The sequence below is a fragment of the Tyto alba genome, unplaced genomic scaffold, assembly GCF_018691265.1.
Source record: "Tyto alba isolate M040663 unplaced genomic scaffold, T.alba_DEE_v4.0 Super-Scaffold_44, whole genome shotgun sequence".
In the NCBI taxonomy this organism is placed as follows: Eukaryota; Metazoa; Chordata; class Aves; order Strigiformes; family Tytonidae; genus Tyto; species Tyto alba.
The window spans coordinates 4150406-4170225 of NW_024881320.1; the positions used below are offsets into that span (position 1 = coordinate 4150406).

The 19820-nt window shown below is 41.5% G+C and overlaps 1 protein-coding gene across 3 annotated transcripts in view; it reads right to left on the reverse strand.

Annotated features, from left to right (window-relative positions):
• The window catches only part of SBNO1 (strawberry notch homolog 1), a 33256-nt gene extending 16886 nt beyond the window's left edge, over positions 1-16370 (reverse strand). The window contains exons 1-10 of one of the 3 annotated variants that reach the window (XM_042805081.1): positions 16205-16370; positions 9434-9567; positions 8670-8774; positions 6575-6884; positions 4804-4848; positions 4331-4431; positions 3065-3161; positions 1756-1916; positions 606-739; positions 363-453 (exon numbers count right to left, since the gene is read on the reverse strand). In XM_042805081.1, the coding sequence (XP_042661015.1) occupies positions 363-453; positions 606-739; positions 1756-1916; positions 3065-3161; positions 4331-4431; positions 4804-4848; positions 6575-6884; positions 8670-8774; positions 9434-9565 (1176 nt within the window). In that variant the 5' untranslated portion in view covers positions 9566-9567; positions 16205-16370. Of the gene's footprint in view, positions 1-362; positions 454-605; positions 740-1755; positions 1917-3064; positions 3162-4330; positions 4432-4803; positions 4849-6574; positions 6885-8669; positions 8775-9433; positions 9568-15143; positions 15502-16204 lie in introns of those variants that run through there. The other 2 variants (XM_042805082.1, XM_042805083.1) reach the window with 2 other exon arrangements.
• Between the last annotated feature and the right edge of the window lie 3450 nt (positions 16371-19820).

The window sequence follows — 19820 nt, forward strand, 5'->3', positions numbered from 1 at the left end:
AAATGTGCACTGGGAGATAGAAAGAAAAAAATTCAAATGCTGCAAAGTCTAAAATCTAAAAGATTTAAAGAATATTTTGACTTCTAAAAAATACTCTAGTACTGTCAGTAGTGGCTTGAAGACTAATGATTTCTAAAAAAATACCTCATACCAAGACTTAATCCTACAAGGGGCTTATTTACATGATTAATTTAAAGCACTGCGTGGTTCTTCATAAGATTAAGGCCTGTCAAACAAGACCTAGACAGCAAATTTATTGAAATTAATACATTCTTGGTCTTAAAACAGTCAACATGCACAACTTGTCACACAAGCGTACCTAAAGTTTTGCCTCAACTGTACATAGTAAAAAGTTTCCACACCTTGTTTAATGAATGAACCAATATGTTTTTTGCTCCAATATCTCTCAAATCTCTTTCAGCATCGTATTTCAGATCATTTGACACGCTAAACCTAAAGATGTAAAACAAAAAGCATATATTCTGTAAATTACAACAGAAGTTCAAAAAGCAGTTGCTAGAACATTTGTCAGAAGACAGATTACACTGCATTTAAGTACTATTGTCACTATATGTCTGCTACTAACAAATCCTTGACACACTTACCAGACTGCTCTTTTTCTGCCTAACAAGTAATTTTCATAGATTATTCCAGCTATGGTCCTTCCTTTTCCTACACCAGCACCATCACCTATCAAGAATCCAGCTCTGTCTCCATTGGGTAGGAATGTTTCATGTTGCTGTAGGAAAAAGAACAAAAAGTTTGTACCTGTTCTCCAGAATACATCACTGTGGATTGTCAGAAATGAACAAACATAAAAATACTATTGGATGAGACCAGTAATCCACCTACCCAAGCAGCCTCCTGACAGCAGGAAGAGGGGATTTTATTCAGCAAGAGCATATGGGCCTAACTGCTTTATGTGATCCATTCTCCCCCTTCTTCCCTCAGCACCTAGAATTGCTGTAGAATTGATGTACATGTCTAATTCCTTCAGTGCCTACTACCAGGCTGGCTGCTTTTTTAACCCACTGATATGCACCTCCAGAGCCTTTTATGGCAGCAAGACCCAAACATCCACTACCTGTGTAAAAAAAGTATTCTTCTATCCATTTTAAACCAATCTCCTATCAGTTTCACCAAGTTCCACTTCATTCTTGTTTTGTGGGATTCCACTGCCTTTTTGATTATGTAAGCCTTGATTTCATTCCCATTGATTTTTCTCCTCTCCAGCTCAAGATGCCCTAGCCTGGTTAGTCTCTTTTCATGAGGTAACTTCTTCCCTCCTGTGACCATTTTAGTCGTCCTCTAACTTCACTACCCTCCTCCTTGACATGCAGACACCAGCACGCACATCATGTGATGTGGGCCCACTGAAGTTTAATATAGCAGCAAAATAACACCCAGTCTTGTCCTCTATACCCTTCCCAATGGTGCCCAACAGTGTTGGCTTTGTTAGCCTCCTGCTAATGCAGACATTAAGTTACTTCCAAGAAAGAAAAATAATGACTAAGATGTCTGTCATGAGCTTTAAGACAGTTTGAGATCAGCATCATAGAAGCGGTTTAGACAAAGCTTTCCCAGGTGTATTACCTTGCATTTATCTGAAGCTCACCTGCCACCTGCTAATGCAACCCAAACCTTTAAGCTCTTATTATTTTATCTCCTCATAAAACTGACATAGTTATGCTTCTCAGATGATAGTTCTTCTTAAATTCTATGTTAGCTTTTAAGCTGTACTAAAGTCTAGCATACCTGGGCTGCATAAGTGATTGCTTCAAGTTGCAAAGCTGACAACCAGCCACTGTCAATTGTTTCTTCTGATATTGATGTCTGGTACCACACATCAGGAGGAGTTACACTGGATAATGAACTGGTTTCCACTACTGGGTCAGGATGACGTAGACCAATTTTTACTGGTTGAAAAGGGAGGGGGAGGAAGGAAAAGATGAAAAGATAATACAGAGTTCTGTTGCTGCTGCAAAGGTTATTATAGTTACCAAAACAAGTTACAACTGTCCATTGCAAAGGCTGACCTCAAGAAACTACTATGTTTCATTGCAACAGTACATCAAGTGTTAAACTCTATTGCATACAAAGGAATACATTAACTTGAATTTATGTAACTGCAATCTTAACTTTGTTTCTCTTCTCAACCACCTTCCCCCAATTTTTACAAAACTAGATAAAATTCAGTTCATAGAAAATTAAAATATTTGCGTACTTGACATGTTTGAGAAAAACTGGTCTGAACCTTGCCTTCCCAAAAGGCCAGAGGCAGCCTCAAGATGCCAGAATCACAAAAGCAACATTCTTCTCACTATTTATATAGTGCTGTTTTTAAGCAGTATGAGAGGAGAAAAGATTTAGAACAGACATGGTTTAATTGCTGACAGATCTCATCGGTGACAATAAAAATTAACCATTTAGCTACAAACTCCATGCAAAATGTTTTGCCTTGCTTTTACAGCAGGTCAGCAATGTACTTAGGAAACAAGGTAACAGCTTTTTGTCACAGACTACAATAAAGGAAAGGAGAAAAAAAGAAGAGATGGCCATTAACAGCAGTAAAAGATTCACTCTTTTTAAAAAAGCAAAAAACAAACCAAAAAACCCAACAAACCAACTCTAAGTAGTCAGTCAGGAACAATGCAGGTAGAATGTGCTTGGGGTAATTTCACACCAAAAGACTCAAACTAGATAAAGTGTAGCAGTGACCACTTAATCCCTTTACAAAATTTCCTCTGCTGAGGCACAAAGTGTCTTAACACAGGTAAAAAAAGACTGATCTTGGTTCAATCAATCATATTCCTGAAAGAATTACTGCTGAAAGATACACTAAAAATTTCCTTTTCTATTAAAAAAAAACCTGTGTACCTTCCAAAATTATTCTCTATAGAAAAGCAAAATTTCCTAGGAAAACCCACCACAATTTCAGGTCCTTTTTCTTGATTCAGACAATAATCTAACTGGTTTTTTATGTTAGCAACTACAGAAGAGTAAATAAAAAAATCAGCTCTCAAAACATTTCAGCCTTTTGACATAACAAAACATGAGGTCGTACATTTTATTGGCATATATTCAGCATAAGTTTCTGCATGGCCCATTTCTTCTTCATCTTCCTCCTCAGGTTCCTCCTCCTCTTTTACCGCTGGCACTTTCTAGAATAGAGAAATACCTGCATTAGTCAAACAGCACACTGTTAATACTATGTCCTGGAAATTAGCATGAGAAATGAAATGAACACAAACTTGCAATTGAATGTTTTAACACACTTACTAGATGAACAAGTGAGCAGCTGGGAAAATTACACACAGAAATGTACATTTCTTACACTCTGAACAACTCTTCAAAGGCACAAAGTCAGGGAACTTTCTCTCCTTTGAAAGGAGATTCAAGTACTCCAAACTCACACAAGCGGAATTAAAAAAGAAACGCTTCTTACAGCATATTAAAATCCAAACTATGACTTAAAGAAAACTGCCTTGAAAACACAACAGCTAGTTAACAGGCAAAACCTAACTTTCAAGTACTCCCATGAAACCTCCTGCAGTTTCACATTCATTACATAATTTCACAACTTCAGAGAATAGTTAACAATAGTCAGTTCTATCCAGTGTTCTCTGAAACCTGACAATTATCCATTTTTTACTGTGATCCCGATCCTTGTAAATATATGAATACTTTTAAAGTACTCACTAGATGACAAATGAGTCTTCAGCTATTACTAATTTAATGTTCAATATAAAAAGTAATCTGAAAAATCCTTCTCTATGCTAGTCACTAAGGAGCACTGTTCATCACAAACTTCAGCCTATTTCTAGCAATCAGTGAAGATGCTGAAACTCAAGCGTTAACAGCATCAGAATGTATTTTTATTACATTTAGAAAATTGAATGGTATTCAATTTATATCTTAAATCAAACTGCCCAGAAGGTCAGCCATGCTAGAGAAAATCTTCTAGTTTCCTTGTTGCTAGTTACATGAATGGTGATATTTTAAAAGAAAATGTCTTAAGACACAGAGTAAGCGATACACATAGCTTTAACAGGGGCACACCCTTCTTTGTCCACACAGAGGTTCTGTTAAGGACAGTAATTTCTTGAAATTGTCATTTACTATACAGGTAGTCTGGTCTATGCAGCTGTTGGTTTTAGCCATCTAACCAAGTATTCACCTAGTGGAGAAACTAACCTTTTGAACAAACAGATGCACTCGATAATTCTACCACACAAAAGGCATACATGAGCAACTACTGAAACTAGTCACAGGTGGTTGTGGCCAATAAAACATACATTCACTTAGGAAATTAACCTTTTGTACTACTTACCATAGTAGGTGAAAAACTTCTCATTTTAATATCATTTATCCATATTCTTGCTACCTCTTTTGTGGAAGCCTCCTTCTTCACTGCACCATTGCTTAGATCAGCTACAAAAGAAAAGCTGTGTTTTAAGGAATTCCCTCCAAACACTGACTGAAATTAACATCTTTCTCTATTAATGAGCTGGAAGAGAAGTTTAAAGTGTCCAGTAGCACACTGATGCTTCAAGAACACAGTATTTTTGTCCAAATTAAAAAGTCTAAGCTAGGAGTTCAATCCTGTTACTTTGACAGAAGAAACTTCCCATGCAATACCACCACATCTGACACAGTTGCGTATTAGTTTCAATATTTTCAAAACAAATAAATAAATTCGGACCTTCACCAAACCGACACAGAGTATTTAGAAATACTCCATCTTGTAAGCCTTTGAAGTTTAACAAACCAGAAAGCCCAGTGTTTCAACAAAAATGAACTTACCTGGCCTGGTGACATTTACCACCTTAGGAGAAACAACAATTACTTCTGTAAAACAAAAAGTCAACACTTCGGACTCAATTGTTCAAAGCTTATAACAGGATCCTTCGAGAGGACAATTAATTTTCCTGCCCTCAGACACATTTGGAAGCAACCGGCAATAGGGCTCAGTACAGAACTAAAAAAAATTTACACAAGGATAGATATAAAACATTAAAAGCAGCTGTCAAGCTTCCAGCATGTTGACAGTCAATGTATGTAATAAATTTAGCATAACATCCCCTAAAAAACAATTAAGACCACTGCACAAAAAGTTTTCCTCAAAGAGGTTGCATAATTTAACTTTTTAATATTTTCCAATCTAGAACTCCTGCTGCCTGAATTATATGAAAAGACGATGTTTCCTTCCAAGAGCTTCTCTGCCCTTGAATTTTCTACAAGTATTTGACATGATAACTTTTTAAGCAGGAAGAAAGATCCAGAAATACAAGCACATAAGCTTAAAAATGCAGTTCTAGAAGTTGCACATCTCCACTTATTGCAGAAGCTACAGATTCAACTACTTTCTGCAGCTGTGCCACTGCAAGAGCTATTGTGTAATGACGTTACCTATTACTTATGTGCTTTTGTGTGCTTTCATTTAGCACAAAGGGGGTAAGTCAGTTCTGTAAAACCTTCACCCCCTCCTATTCTTACTCCTTTACTCCCCGCCCCAACATCAGCTGGTGTCTCAACTTGAATTTTTGTCAACCACTCTGTAACAGAAAGCAATGAAACAAGGAGGCACATTCTTCCTTTTGTTTCAGACCTAAAACAGCTTCATTTACTGCACACTCTATCTGCATATGAAAAAATAGGTTACTTCTAACCCCACCTATAAAAATCAGTAAATCTTATTTCAGAAACGATGAAAATACAGTAATCCAGAAAAAGCCTGCATACCTTTCAGAAAAAGCAACAACAGAGATATTTTCAAACTCAACTAGTCTGATGTTAATCTCATGTTAAAAAACAGAATAACTTGAAAGAATCAAATAAAAAAAATACACAACATGTGCAGCTTTTCACTTATATTAAGCGGACCATATAAGCTGTCCACATATTAGAAATAACATGTAAGGATAGATTATGAAAGGAATCACAAAATGAAGATTTGGGGTGTGATAACAAAATACTCATGGCATTTGAATTAACACCACACTTAAAAAGTAACATGGAAACAAACAGCAAGTTTTTAAGTACTTAAGTTTTTAAACAACAGATCTGGTGTCTCCCATGAAATATACAGGGACAGATATTTTCTTTCTCAGGAGATGCTTTGCAGAAGCATCTTATCATGTGAGTACTAGCATGTACCACAAATCTAGTTTGGAGGATGCCAAAAAAAAAAAAATTACTCATTTGTCATAGTTCCACAGCAAGTATACAGTAGAACAGAAACCAATGTAGACTCAAGATAGCTAAATCAACTTCAGTAATGTTCATGAATTAATTTTACCCATTTGCCAGCTGCAATCTGAAATGTCATTTTCCTCACTTCTTGCAGTAAATCAAGGGCTTGATTTTTTTTTTTTAAGCTTTTTATTTTCTATTACTTCACCCTGAATTCTAACACTATTAAAATTAGAATAGAATTTATCAGGTTTTCTGGACCATTTCATTTTACCGTGATATTCTACTAACCAATGAAAACACAAGATGTGCAAAGATCTTCACATTATATTATTTCACTATTTGTCTAAAACACTAATTATGAAGAAAGAAGAAAACTCACTTGCTGCTGTTGCTACTGGTTGGGCAATATTAGGAGGTGGCTTCAATTTCATGAGTTCATTAAGACTATTATTCTTTAGCAGATCTTTCAGCTGAATCTGGTCCTTTGAAGGTGTAGTGGTCAAGGCATTGCGTACTGCTGGTGCTGCAACCGAGGGTCGAGTAGTTGTGCTGGTCTGAATGATTTTTGCTACAGTGATAGTCTGCCTTGTAGTTGTAACAGGTGTTGTTTTTGTCATCACTATTGTAGTCCCCAAAGTTGGAAGCTGATTTATTTGATTCAGCACAAAGGTTGTGGTGGATGGTGGTTGCTAGCAACAAAGAACCAGGGAAATTTTCAGAAGACAGTGGAAAAAAAGAGCAGACTTTAGCCTTTCATCTAGAGCACTGGAGTCACCAATTTTGAAAAGATTCTTGCAATAAGAAATGCCTTCCCATAACATGCTAAAGATGCTAGAGTAATTGTCTTCCAGTGCAGCAGTGAGCAAGAAGTGTCTTATCTATCAATATATTGCTGTACATATTTTTGAGTGATATTTTAAAATTTTATTTTAAGGTAAGGGAAAGGAAATTTAAAAACAGGATTAAGGATTCATCACCTAGGCACAAAACATGACTACTACAGGTACAGGAACCCTGAGCTAAAGAGAATTTCCAATATACAAACTAGATGCACAATTGTCACAGTAAATAGCTTGGATTACTTAAGTATATGCACAGGCTTTTTCAGACACACTGCACTGTATCTACCTTCCTGCAGATATGCTTTTTATACTCTCATTTCAGGTGCAGCCATCAGGCTATGGTGCTCAGAATTATCTGCAGCTAGAAAAGGTAGTACACAGTTCAAGTATAGGAGACAAGTTTACACAACTTCCCTCTCCCTAGAATTTGCATGCAGGGGAAGTAAAAGGCACACAGGACACCCCAAAATATTTTTCTGCATAATTCTTTGTCTTTCACTGTCATAGAAATCATATCAACCCAGTCGGTACACTAAGCTTTCACAGTCTCAGTATAATTAGATGGCTACCTGGCATTTTAGAGTCCCACCTCTTTTGTTACATTTTACTAATATACTGCACTGGGTTTACCTGGTGGCAAGGTTTTGGTAGGGGCTGGGGGGAGGAGGTGGTGTTACAGGGGTGGCTTCTGTGAGAAGACACCAGAAGCTTCCCCTACATCAAACAGCTGGTTCCACCCAGCTACAAGACAGACCCACCGCTGGCCAAGGCCAAGCAAGTCAGTGATGTTGGTCATACCTCTGTAACAGCATATTTAAGAAGGGGTAAAAAACGCTGTGCAGTCATCAACAGGGAGAAAAGAGTCAGAATATGCGAGAGAAACTCTGCAGACACCAGGTCAGTGAAAGAAGGGGAGGAAGTGCTCCAGGCACCAGAGTAAAGACTCCTATGCAGGCTGTGGTGAGGCAGCCTGTCCCGCTGCAGCTTGTGGAGGTCTGTGGTGGAGCAGATCTCCACCTGCAGCCCATGGAGGAGCCCACACCGGAGCAAGAAGATGTGCCCAAAGGATGCTGTGACCCCACAGAGAGGAGCCCACACTGGAACAGGTTTTCTGTCAGGACCTGTGGCCATGTGGGGGGACCCAGACTGGAGCAGTCTGTTGCTGAAGGACTGTGCCCCTTGGAAAGGGCTCGTGCTGGAGCACTTCACGGAGAGCTGTAGCCCGTGGGAAGGACCCAGGTTGAAAAAGTTTGTAAAGGAGCTGCTGGAGCAGGGGAAGAGCATGAGGAGGAAGGAACAGCAGAGACAACATGTGATGATGCCAGGAGTGAAGATGAACCCAGGAAGAAGGGAGGGGTGGCAGAGAGGTGTCTTTAGATTTGTTTTTATTTCTCATTATTCTGCTCCACTGTTAACTGGCAGTAAATTAATTTCCCCAAGTTGAGCCTGTTTTGCCCGCAACAGTAATGGCTGATCTCCCTGTCCTTATCTTGACCCATGATCCTTTAGTCCTACTTTTTCCTCCCCCCATCAAGTTGAGGAGAGGAAGTGATAGTGCATCTTAGGGGGCACCTGCTGTCCAGCCAAGATTAACCCACCATATATACAAAATCTTGAAGTCCCAGTTCTTACCCGAACATTTAATAAGGCTGGAGTTGACACAGTCTCTGGTTCTTGCTTCACAGCAGCTGTGGCCTCAGTCTCCAAGCCTAGTTCTAATGCACTAAGTGGCACTGACTGCAGAGGAGAGAAAGTAAGCATCAGGAAGCATTCACATTAGTAGGGAAAAAAACCCTTAAGACTAAATATCCACCCAGAAAATGGAAGTTAATGGGGTAGTCCTTAACTGTGCTCATTAGCAAAGGTTTCACTGAAAATAAAGATCATCAAGAGGTTGATTTCACATTCAAATAAGTTAAGCATACAACACCTTGTTAGTTAACAGTTGTGAAAATGTAATTATTTTTGTGATGTCACTGTTCAACATACTACTGTTCCTAGCCTATATCTGAAATGGTTATGTTCTTTGCAGACTGAATGCTGTCATGGAGATTAAACACCATATTATATTACACTTTTTGCACATTTTATAGGAGAGCAGCTAGATACCAGTGCTATCAGAGCTCTCCAAGGATACATGACAGCATGCCCCTGCTTATGCCCAGAAGTTAAGCATATTTATGTTTATACTGTCTTAAATAGTGTATTTCAGATTACTTTTTGTATAAAAGTTTAAAATTAATTATGAAGTAATTTTCCAATCTCAGTGCTATGAAGGAAGACATTTATGAAAACTCCACATTCTTTAACCATTTGCTATGGACACCCCTCCCCACCCAATGCATCAAGTACAAGCTCTCATGTCCTCTAGCAAATGACTGTGTTCTTGTTTTAACCTGCTGAACAGTTGGAGTTGGTGCTGGATTTGCAAGAACCACATCCGGAGAGTCAATATCGAATAGATCATTTGGACTGATTCCACTCTCACTCAAAGCAGCAAGCAACAGATCTTGTCCTGGCTCCACCATCTCTAAAAAAATTAAAACCATAAATATAAGTAACATTTAATTTTTATTTATTTTGTGCACACACATTTAAAGTTCCCTTTCCTGGATTACAGGGCATATGTGATGCAGTCTCTTGTATATACAGTTTCACTTTCTAGATTTGCTTTGGTTCTTTTGTTCATTTGTAGATTTTTCCTCTGTTTTGTTTTTAAAAATCTTTCCAATATACCCACCACATTTAGAAGCAGGAAGAATTAAATAGTTTATGACACAAAATGCTATCATACCGATAAACTTTAAAAGAAAAAAGATGCCTTTTCTAGTTTTCATTGCACTACATTTTTAATCATGACAAGAAATACCAAAAGGCAGAAATGGTGAGACTGTGTTATGCTAATGATACGTCTTTGTGAGTGAAGCACACTGCACGAGGGAAGCACAATTAAAACTCATTTAGTTTATCTTGTAACAAGAAGTTAGCGATAAAAAGCTTATAAGGAAAGCTTTTATTTCTTGCTTGCTATTACATTAGGTACTAACTCATTCACTGGATAAATTTTGTTTTCCATTGTGGAAAGAACAAATGTTCCACTATTATAGTATGTTAAATACGTATTAAATAGGACACTAACATCAGGTCACAGACTCCTTTACATGCAGGATAAGCAAAATTAATTTCAAAAAGCTATTATAGACAGTGTAAAAACTTGTTAAAAAAGCCAAATATTTTATGTTTTAAGATGAAGAGGGAAGATAACGTGCTTTGCTTCCTTAAGAAGGAAGGCCACTTGCCCTAATACTAAAACAAAAATTAAACAAGTCCATGTAACTTGAGCTGTTGCTTATATATTCTAAGATACACCTCAAGAAGAAATTAATTTCACTTATTCTTCACACCCCCTGTAACACCCACTGGTAACAAGACATCAAAAACTAACAAAGCTGAACACCTACTCCAAAGCAGATAAGAGAACAGAAATATTTATTGGCATTTTAGATACACTCATTCACAGACTCTGAAAGAGCAATCACTTGCTTATCCTTCTCTACATGTACAGCTAAGCCACATCCAGCTGGTTGGTCACACACATTACTTAGCACATTTGGCAGAACAGGTAATTCTTGTAATAAGTTAAGCCTCCGGCATTTAATTCTTATTATTCCTAGTTTTAGTCTGTCCAATAGCAGGGAAAAGCCCTCTTTTAGTGGACTAATACTGAGATGGTAGCACCACAGTTGACTTAGTGAATGTAAGATACTGGGACAAGGGGAAGATACTGTACTACTGAAAAGAATACCAAAGCAACAAACAGTAATTGGTGGGACTGCTGCTGACCACAGCCAATGTCATTAAACTCCACTTGCTGTGTCAGGATTTTTTTTTTTTTTTTTAAGGCATTTGAGGTGATCAGATAAATTGGCAGAATGGCCTGGTTTGTAGTTATCAGATACAGAAAATATTAAATATTAAGACATCTGGCAGACTTAATTAACATGGCAGCTCCTTCAAAGAATGTCACCTTCCACTAGTTGTCTCCTAGAACCCCGAATGGGTCAAGAAAATGAGTAAGAACAGACTATTAACTTTACCTTTCAGAAGGATTAAGCCTCCCATATCAAAAAACAAGAGACTACACATATATATTAATTGGGTTGGATAAAATCTTACTTTTCATCAGACTAAAATTCTAACGTCAATCATCATATCTAAGTTTAGAAGCTTACAGCATTGTTTACTAATTAGAAACAGGCAAGAGGAGAAAGATTAAGCTAAAACTTCATCTACAGGCCTATCAGTACTCTTGGTGTTAGGAACTTCAGAGTAGACACTGAAGGTAAATTTCTCTATAGAAGGGGAATTGACACGGGTTACCGCATCAAATTGGCAGCTCTGAAACACATTACAATCATAATTTTACAGTATCAGTTTGGGAAAGAGGTGTAAGCACGCTTCCATGTAGTGCAACACCTTTGTTTATTTGACCATGTTAAGCAAAGCTATCTAAATGTACAAAGGAAAAAAGTTATGTCATTTAGTCTGCATATAGTTTTGATCACGCTATCTCTAAAAGAAAGAACAAATAAAACTTGTTTGAAAGGTAAGTGTCTATACTGAACAGCAGCAGGAAAAATCAGAAGCTTAGGGCCATTTACTTAAAAGAGAACTAGGACCAAAAAAATTACTCAAGGTAACTTCTAGTCTACTCTTGCAATATATGAAGGAAAAGCCTCCTATGAAGTTGAGACTCAAAGCAAAACCAAGGCTAGAAAAAAAACCCACAGCAACACCACAGAAAAACACATCTTCCCCAACCATCCTAAAATGGTGCCACAACCTATCAAGTCTGTTTCGGGTTTAACATAACCATGATGACACTGCACTCCACATTTTTAACCCTTAAAAACACGATGGCTTGAATATCTTAGACAGTTTCATAAAGTTCAGGAAAAAAAAATTATTACCAGTAATACTTTAATTGGTTACTTCAAAGTTTTCACTAGATGACTAGCGATAGAAACTAGTACAGCAATTCCTACAATGCCAAAGTATCTTCAGTTTAGAAGCACCCCTTTCTTAGCAGGGCTGTTTTCACATAAGAAATCCCTCAGCTGCATCTCTTTCACCCTAACCCCAATTTTAACAGTCTTAAAAATCAGTTGTTGCTAACAATCCAAAGCAGCTAAGTAAAACAACAAATTGTTTATCTGTCTGTCAGACAGTTTGAACAATTGAAGTTTGACTAGTTTCACTTATTTTGTTTCTGTACACTAGGAACAAAGCTGTATTGTTTGAAACGGGAACAAAAGGAATTCTGAACTTCTAGAATTTTTACATTAAAAGTCACTGAATACTTAGCACCAATTTTAGGCTTTGTGAAACTTCCAAGCACCACTGCTGCCTCCTCCCCGAGTTTTAATTTAGTAAGGAAATTAAATGAGGGGGGAAAAAAAAAAAAAAAAAAAAACACACCACAGGAGAAGCTGTATTGTGTTAGCTTGGTTTATTTTTTGTGACATACGCTAGTCAAGCCTAAAACGTTATCAAGCTGAAACAGCTCCATAATCTTACAAGGTAGGAGGCTCCTTAGTTAACATAAGTGAAAGTGACTTTATCAAGCTCTGCAGCTCAGCTTTGGCAATACTATATAAGGACCTGTTTGCCACATCTTAAAAACCTCCAAAAGAAAATACTTATAAAAAAGTTGTGAATATTACAAGCTGTTGCCTGAGCATTTTGCCAGTCGTAGAACTGTTCTGAGCATGCAGAACCTTGCAGATAAGGTTGTCTGTGTTTAGTCAGGTTGTCCAATGTCACTGAGCAAAAATCAACCTGTTAGATAAAACTAAAAAAAAAAAAGTATAGAATTTGAACAGTAGTAGTATCTCTATTTTATTTGTATTAAGACAAAATATAAACTGTTGCCATTTCAAGAAGGGCTATGAAAACACACTAAAGATGTTTGTAAAGTGCTCTTCTGCTGAAGAATATAGTCTAAAACTTTGATAAAAAGAGTTTTGCTACCATTGTACATTATGTAAATAATTTTCAATTTAAAGATACAAAACTAGAATGCCATGTTTAATATTATGTCATGTATCCATGCCAACCTGGCTCTCTCCCTCCATCCATTTTAGCTTTGTACCAAAGAAGCAAAACAGAAAAAAAAAAAAAAGGAAGAAATTCTAAAACACATGTCAAGCAACCTGCTCTCCATTTCCCCTAAGCAAAATAATGGTAGAATCCTAAACAAAGAAAAGGCTTTTGATTTTTAGATCTGCAAGTTACACACTGTAACACTATATACCTAAAGTACTTAATCATAATGAACTATAGCATCACAACGTAGCCCAAGTCAAACATCACATTCATCTAGGCACAGCTGTTTCCAAACCCTTCAGACAACTGGGCTCTGGTGTACCCAACCTGAAAAGTCAGGTTCTAATGTCTGCTCTGGGACACTAACATAATTAAGCAACTCTTGTTCTCCTTTTATTGGAAGGGTTTTTCACACTGCCTTTGAGGAATACATGCCACTTGAACTGTATGGGAAGCCATTTAAAATGCCACACAAATTTTGAAGCTGTAGAGAAAAAGACAGATACATCCCCCAAATTCTCTGGCTGTCTGAACTGTGAGCTATTATTAACCTAAAAATCTCACATCTCCATTTGCAGCCTCTCACAACTGAGGTGTAAGGGCTGCTAACCCCCAACCCCACGTAACAGGATTCTCTGGCTATCCAGATGGGTTCTGCTCATCTTGCAGCTTTTGGCTCCAGAAGGCAACCTGGGTAGCAACGAAGAAAAAAACCAACAACAACAAAAAAACATCATCCCCCCCCAAAAAAAAACAAAAACAAAAACCCCACCACAACAATCCAATCCCTTCTGGCCCTTTCCAAGTCACCATCCAACCAAAGATTAAAATGCTAACTACTGAACTCACTCATCCTTACACGCTTTAACCTCAAGACTAGTAGTTAACATGGCATTTAAATGAACAAAGTTAAGTTTTGGCTTTTGTGAAAAACTATTCCAATCCTGTAAAGAACACACCAGTTTTTCAAACACTGGTTCCCTTTCTAAAGTCAAAGCTTGTAAGAATATAAGGTACAGTTTGTGGGATTCAATTCTGCCTCAAAGCTTTCATGACTGTTTTATGAAATTTACATCAGTCAGATACACAGTCCAAAAATGTAAAATTCAGAACTTTTTAAAATGATGAGAGACTAAACAATGCAATGATTTGGCATAAAATCAGCTTTCAGACCAAATGGTTAAAGGTGATAGTTTATCCAGTAGCTAAAGTTCTTAAGAAGTAAAAACCCCAAAAAGATAATAGCAGTATCTGAGCACTAGAACCTTTCTTCAGTTTTGGCCTGGGAATCGTTTCTAGGTGTATCTCAAGGCACAAGAAATGCATTAACCATATCTGCTGCCTCCTTCAATAGCTTTTAGAGTAGCTATCAGCCAGTTTTGACACCAAAGAACTTGCTTGGACAACAAGACAAACCACCCACATTTTATTTTTAAAGACTAAGATTGCATTCAAATAAAACATACCATGCTGGTAAGGATGATATAGAAAACCAATCCAAACATCATGCTGTTACACAACTTCTGCCATAGTAAAATTTTTTTTTTACATCATCAGCTAGTTTTTCCATTTAGGGGGGAAAAAAAGCTTCACAACATTCATGTATGTATTTAAATCATTTTAATTCAGACACAACCTACATACTCTAAAGCCAAACAGCCTATCACTGAGTTAATTCTTAACTCCAGAGCAAGTAAAAAAAAATGAAAGTATTAGCATGAACAAATGGCATAATCTACAGTTATTTAATACACCAATTCAACCTTTTTTTTTAAGCGTTTAAACGATTGGCCTCATCTTGAACAGGTATCAAACATCTAAAACCAGCCTATGAGTACCTGAAAGAAAGTACAAGACTTCTAATTTATACCCTCAAACACAGCGTGGAACCTTGTCAGCTAAAAATAATAACGAAAGCACCAAAAAAAAAAAAAAATTAGAAGAAAAACCCACAAGGCCTCTTCCCCTGTAAGGGCATTTTTATGTTAAACAATTACTCACCCTAGCAACCTCTGTTTGAGGTGCGCTCGTTAGAGAGTCCCTGGACTTTGCGGCCGGGTCTGTCGCTGTTCAGCCCCAGCGCTCGGTTCCCCGGGAGCATCGGGGGGGGTTCCGGCGGGCTCGGCCGGCGGACTAGCCCCGGGGGAGGCGGCGGGAGGGTCCCCGGTTCCCAGCCTCGCCACCTTCCCCACCGACACGTGTTCCCAACATAAACTTCCGGGTTGGGCTCGAATTGGCTGCGTAATTGTGTCCCATGCGCGACTTTTTGTTTTCAGCCCTTCATCTCTTTAAAGGTCCCTTTAATAGCATTAGGAGCCCGGGGAAGGGCGAAAGGTTGCGCCTCACGGCTGCTTTTAGAGCCGCTCAAGCACCATAAATCAGCACAACACCCCCCCACCCACCCCCCCCGCCTCGTTTCACCAGAGCGGCTCCATTTCAAACCTTAACAATTAACCCAGCCGCGGAAAGAGCGCACAAAGGCGAACGGCGCGGAGACGCCGCGGTCCCGATGCCATTTTGCCCGAGCAGGGAGGAGGTTTATGCGTGTGTGTGTGTGGGGATGAGGGGGGAGATGGAAGCCAGCCCCCCCGCCGCCCCGCCAACCGCTACCGAAACAGCCCCGCCGCCGCGCCGTTCCCCCAGAGCCGGGGGGGGGGGGGCTTCGCCGCCCGCCCAGGCGGCCCCTCCACCCCCACACGCCCTCCGGCACAAAGTTTTCTCCGACTCTTGAGGGGAGCGGCGGTTCCGCCGAGACAGCGGCGCCCTCCCCCGCACTCCGCGCCAGCCCCGGCCCACCGGGGACCCCCGGCGGGGGCGGCCGCGCGGCCCGGCCCCAGGCTTAAAGGGTCGAAGGGAATGCGGAGCTCGCTGCTAGCCTCCCGGATAACCTCCCCACATCCTCCCCCCTCAGCCGCCGGCCCCGCCACCCGGTGCGCGGCGGCAGGGGGGCTGAGGGGAGGAGACCCCCCCGGGGGGCGCCGCATCGGCCACCGCCGCGCAGGGAGCGGCCCGAGGCGGCCGAGCAGGCCCGTCGACGGGCATAAGGGCGGAGCAGGACTCACTCTCTCTTGGTCTTCCCGCGGCCGGTCCTGGAAGTCTCCGCCGCTGGCCCCGCCGCCCGCCGCTTTCTAACTCACCGCCGCCATCTTTGCCCTCCCTCCCCTCTCGCAGGGGAGGGGGAGGGGAGGGGGGGGGGGGAGTTGAGGCCGCCCGCCGCGGCGCACCACGTGACAGCCGCCGACACCTCCCCCCCGCCCGCCCGACGCGGTGCGCCCTCCTCACGTGACACCAGCCACCGCCCGGCCGCTGGAGCGCGGCCACGTGACCCAGCCCCTCCGCCCGGGCCTCCCTCGTCACGTGGACCTCGCCGCCGCCGCCGCCGGGTTTTAGCGCGCACTCCCTGCCCTCCCCCCACTCTCCCGCCGTCACGTGATATGCCGCTCCTCGATTCTCCCTGCTCCGGCAACAAGGGGAGGTAGCAAGCTCCCATTCCCTCCTCAAAAAAAAAAAAAAAAAAAAAAAAAAAGAAACCCCGTCGTATCCACCGTCCTCAAAAAGCGGCGTCCCCGCGGGTGGACCCCGCTCCGAGGTGGCGGCGGAGTCAAGACGGACGAGCCGGGCCTCGGTTCGCGGTGGGTGGGGGGAGGGGAAGGCGGAGGCGAACGGCTGCGGACGGTCACGTGATGCCGGTCCCTCCAAAGATGGCGGCGGCTACCGCCTGGACGCGTTCGGCCGCGCTCTCGCGAGATCCGTCTCCTCGAGGCATCATGGGGGGGAGGGGGGAAGTAGGAGGGAGTGAAGGGGGTTACGGGGGGAGGGGACGGGACGGGACGGGACGGGACACACGCTGCGGTGCTGACGCGCTGGGCGAGCAGTGCGCAGGCGCGTCTTTTGCCCGCGCGGGGCGGGGGGAGGGGGGCGACAGTGCTGGCGCGCATGCGTAGTGCGCATCCGCCTGAGGGGGCGCGCGGCGCCGGCGGCGGTTGGGAGCGGAGAGGGCTCAGGTGGGGCTAGGTGCGGGGCTCCGGCGGCCTGAGGAGAAGCGATGCTGCGTCAGCCTCCCCCCTCCTCCCCTGCTCCTGCTGGTGAACGCGTCTCCCTTCGGGCAGCTCCTCCGCTCCATCCCGCCGCGCTTGGCTCTGGTGTTCTGTGGAGCCGGGCCTGGGCGCGTCCCTGTGAAAATACGCAGAGGCTGCTTCGTAGGGCTCCGAGTGCTCCGGCGGGGCCGGTGCCAGCCCGTCTCGAGGATGCCTCCCTGTTCTCTCATAGTGTCACGAGTGTCGCGTGTTTCCCTCAGCGGAGCTTCCTACGCTCCCTCAGGGGAATGAAGGGTGACAGCGGCGCTGTGCAGAGGCTCATCCGTGCTGACCAGCCTCGGAATAACACGCCCGTGGGAACGGGCTAGTACTACATGAGTTTCCCCTTCCTAATATTTTACAAGCTGCTAATGCGAAATTTTCAGCTGCAAAGAGCTAGCTGTACTTGAAAACCTGATGACTACTTCTAGTTTTAAATTTGGAGAGATCTTTTTAGCACATAAGGCCCTCAGACTAACAGATTTTTCATAAAAGAGACAGACTTCCATGAAAATGTTTTCCTGATTGTGTAAATATGAACATTTTTAAGAACTTCAACAGAAAATCAAAGCAGACATAAATTGCGGGCAGTCATGAGGTGTGCTTAAAACGTTCAGTACGGTTCATTCAATTTTATAAAAATTTACTTCCTTTATTGTTAGACAAATTTAAGGATTAAAATAATAAAGGATTAGACAGATTTAGGATAAGCTATTTAAAGACAAAGCAATGTTAATTAAACAGACTTTAAGTAATTCAGATTAGTCGGCGATGCTTCAGACACTAATGAGAAAAAGACAACAGAAGTCTGGACAGAGATAAGAAGAACAATTTAAATGGCAGCTAATGTCTTGATTATTGCCCTCTATGTGCTTCAAATAAAGGCACAATGAAGTACAGTTTGTCAGTGGTACATCTAACGTTAAACGCATCTAACCAGCTCCTTACAATCATGATGAGAAAGTGACGTTTTTGATGTTTTGAGTTGAAAATACAGTTATCTGTCAGGCCTGCAAGTGGAATTTATGATCATCCTCGACTGGGAGAGGTGAGTAATCCCTCTGGTGGCCACGGTGCTTCCTACTGGTGTGAAATTAGCACATGCAGAATTCTCTGCAGGATGCTGTTTCTAGAGGATTTTGCATGTAATTTAAGGATCTCACTCAATGCACTTCTTGGTCAGAAATGGTCTTTCTTTTATCATTGGTAGATACTATTCTGCATGTGATTCTATTTCATAGTTATGAAATGTAGTTGGCACCTACTGGCATTTTACTGTATGACTTTATAAAATAATGTTGCTTAATGTAACACTCCACAGTTACCCTTAGGGCATCGTTTTTACTTGTTTTCTAATGGAGAGGTACAGTGGCTGAAAGACAAATTGTCAGGATTTAACCTTATAAATAATTTGTGATATTTAATTGCAAACGTGATGGATGCCAATTGAGAAGGTGGAAATATTTAACAAGCATCTTGTTGGCATATTTGAAAGAAATTGAACTTCTGAAGTCAAAGGTAGCCAGTCCTAAAAAATAAGGTTGGTTTTCTTTTTTTTTCTTGGTTTTTGTTTTGTTTTGTTTTGTTTTTTTGTAAGCAGTGTGTTGATTTAGACTGAAGGTATTTACTCTGAAGCTTTTTCTTTCTTTTCTGAGCAAATCCAGCACCTTGCTCGCTCATTTTTCATCCCTTCCCCCACAAAACAATTTCACACTTCCGCATTGAAACGGAGCGCTCTCAGGAGCGGCCCTTACGCGGGAGATACTATTCAGGTCCCTGGGTTTTGAAGCTGGTGTTGCTGGGAGTCGTGCTTCTCCCTCTGGAGTTTGGGAGCCGGCCGGCACCTTCCCGTGCGCTCTGCGACCTGAGTCACGGTGAGGGGCGGTTGCAGACAGACGCGTCCTCTTTTGGGCTACAGCCTTATGCGTGGTAGCATTTGAGCTTCCCCTCGGTTATGGCTTTTTTGGGTCATAACTCCCTGAAGCGAGCTAAGGGGTTAAAACCAGCCTATTTCGTTAATTCCCAGTGTGATCCCACGCGCGAGTGGCAGGGGTCAGTCAGGGATGACGCCGTTTTCTTTGTTGCCCTTTGAGAAGATAATTACTTATCTTGCTTTGCCCTCTAGTGGCATCCTGCACAGCTTCAAGGGAAACTCGGTTGCTTTGTGTAATATACATCTATAAAATTAATATTAAAAATACCCAGCCCCCAAAAGCTGAGCAAAACCACAGTAAAGGTGTTTCCAGAGCTTTCCCAGGACATTAAGAGCAGTGTTGCTCAAGCACTGCAAGAAGGAAATCATCATTAGTAATTTATGAAGAATTTTTTCCAGGCACATCCTAGCTGTGTGAAAAGAACAGGGTGAACTGGGGTGGAAAAATCAGACCAGTAACTGCTGAGGGCTCCGGTGCTTTTTTGGAGAGCTCGGTGCACCCATCTTAATGGAGAAGTTCAACAACAGGACACCCAGCTGATATCAGCCGGCTGCTGCCTTGTGTCTGACAGAGTTTATGGGAAAACACCTGCAGCATTTTGGTTGCCTTTCTGTGAAACACATATGTGCACCTTGTTAGGGAAGACGCAGACATAAGAAATTACAGTG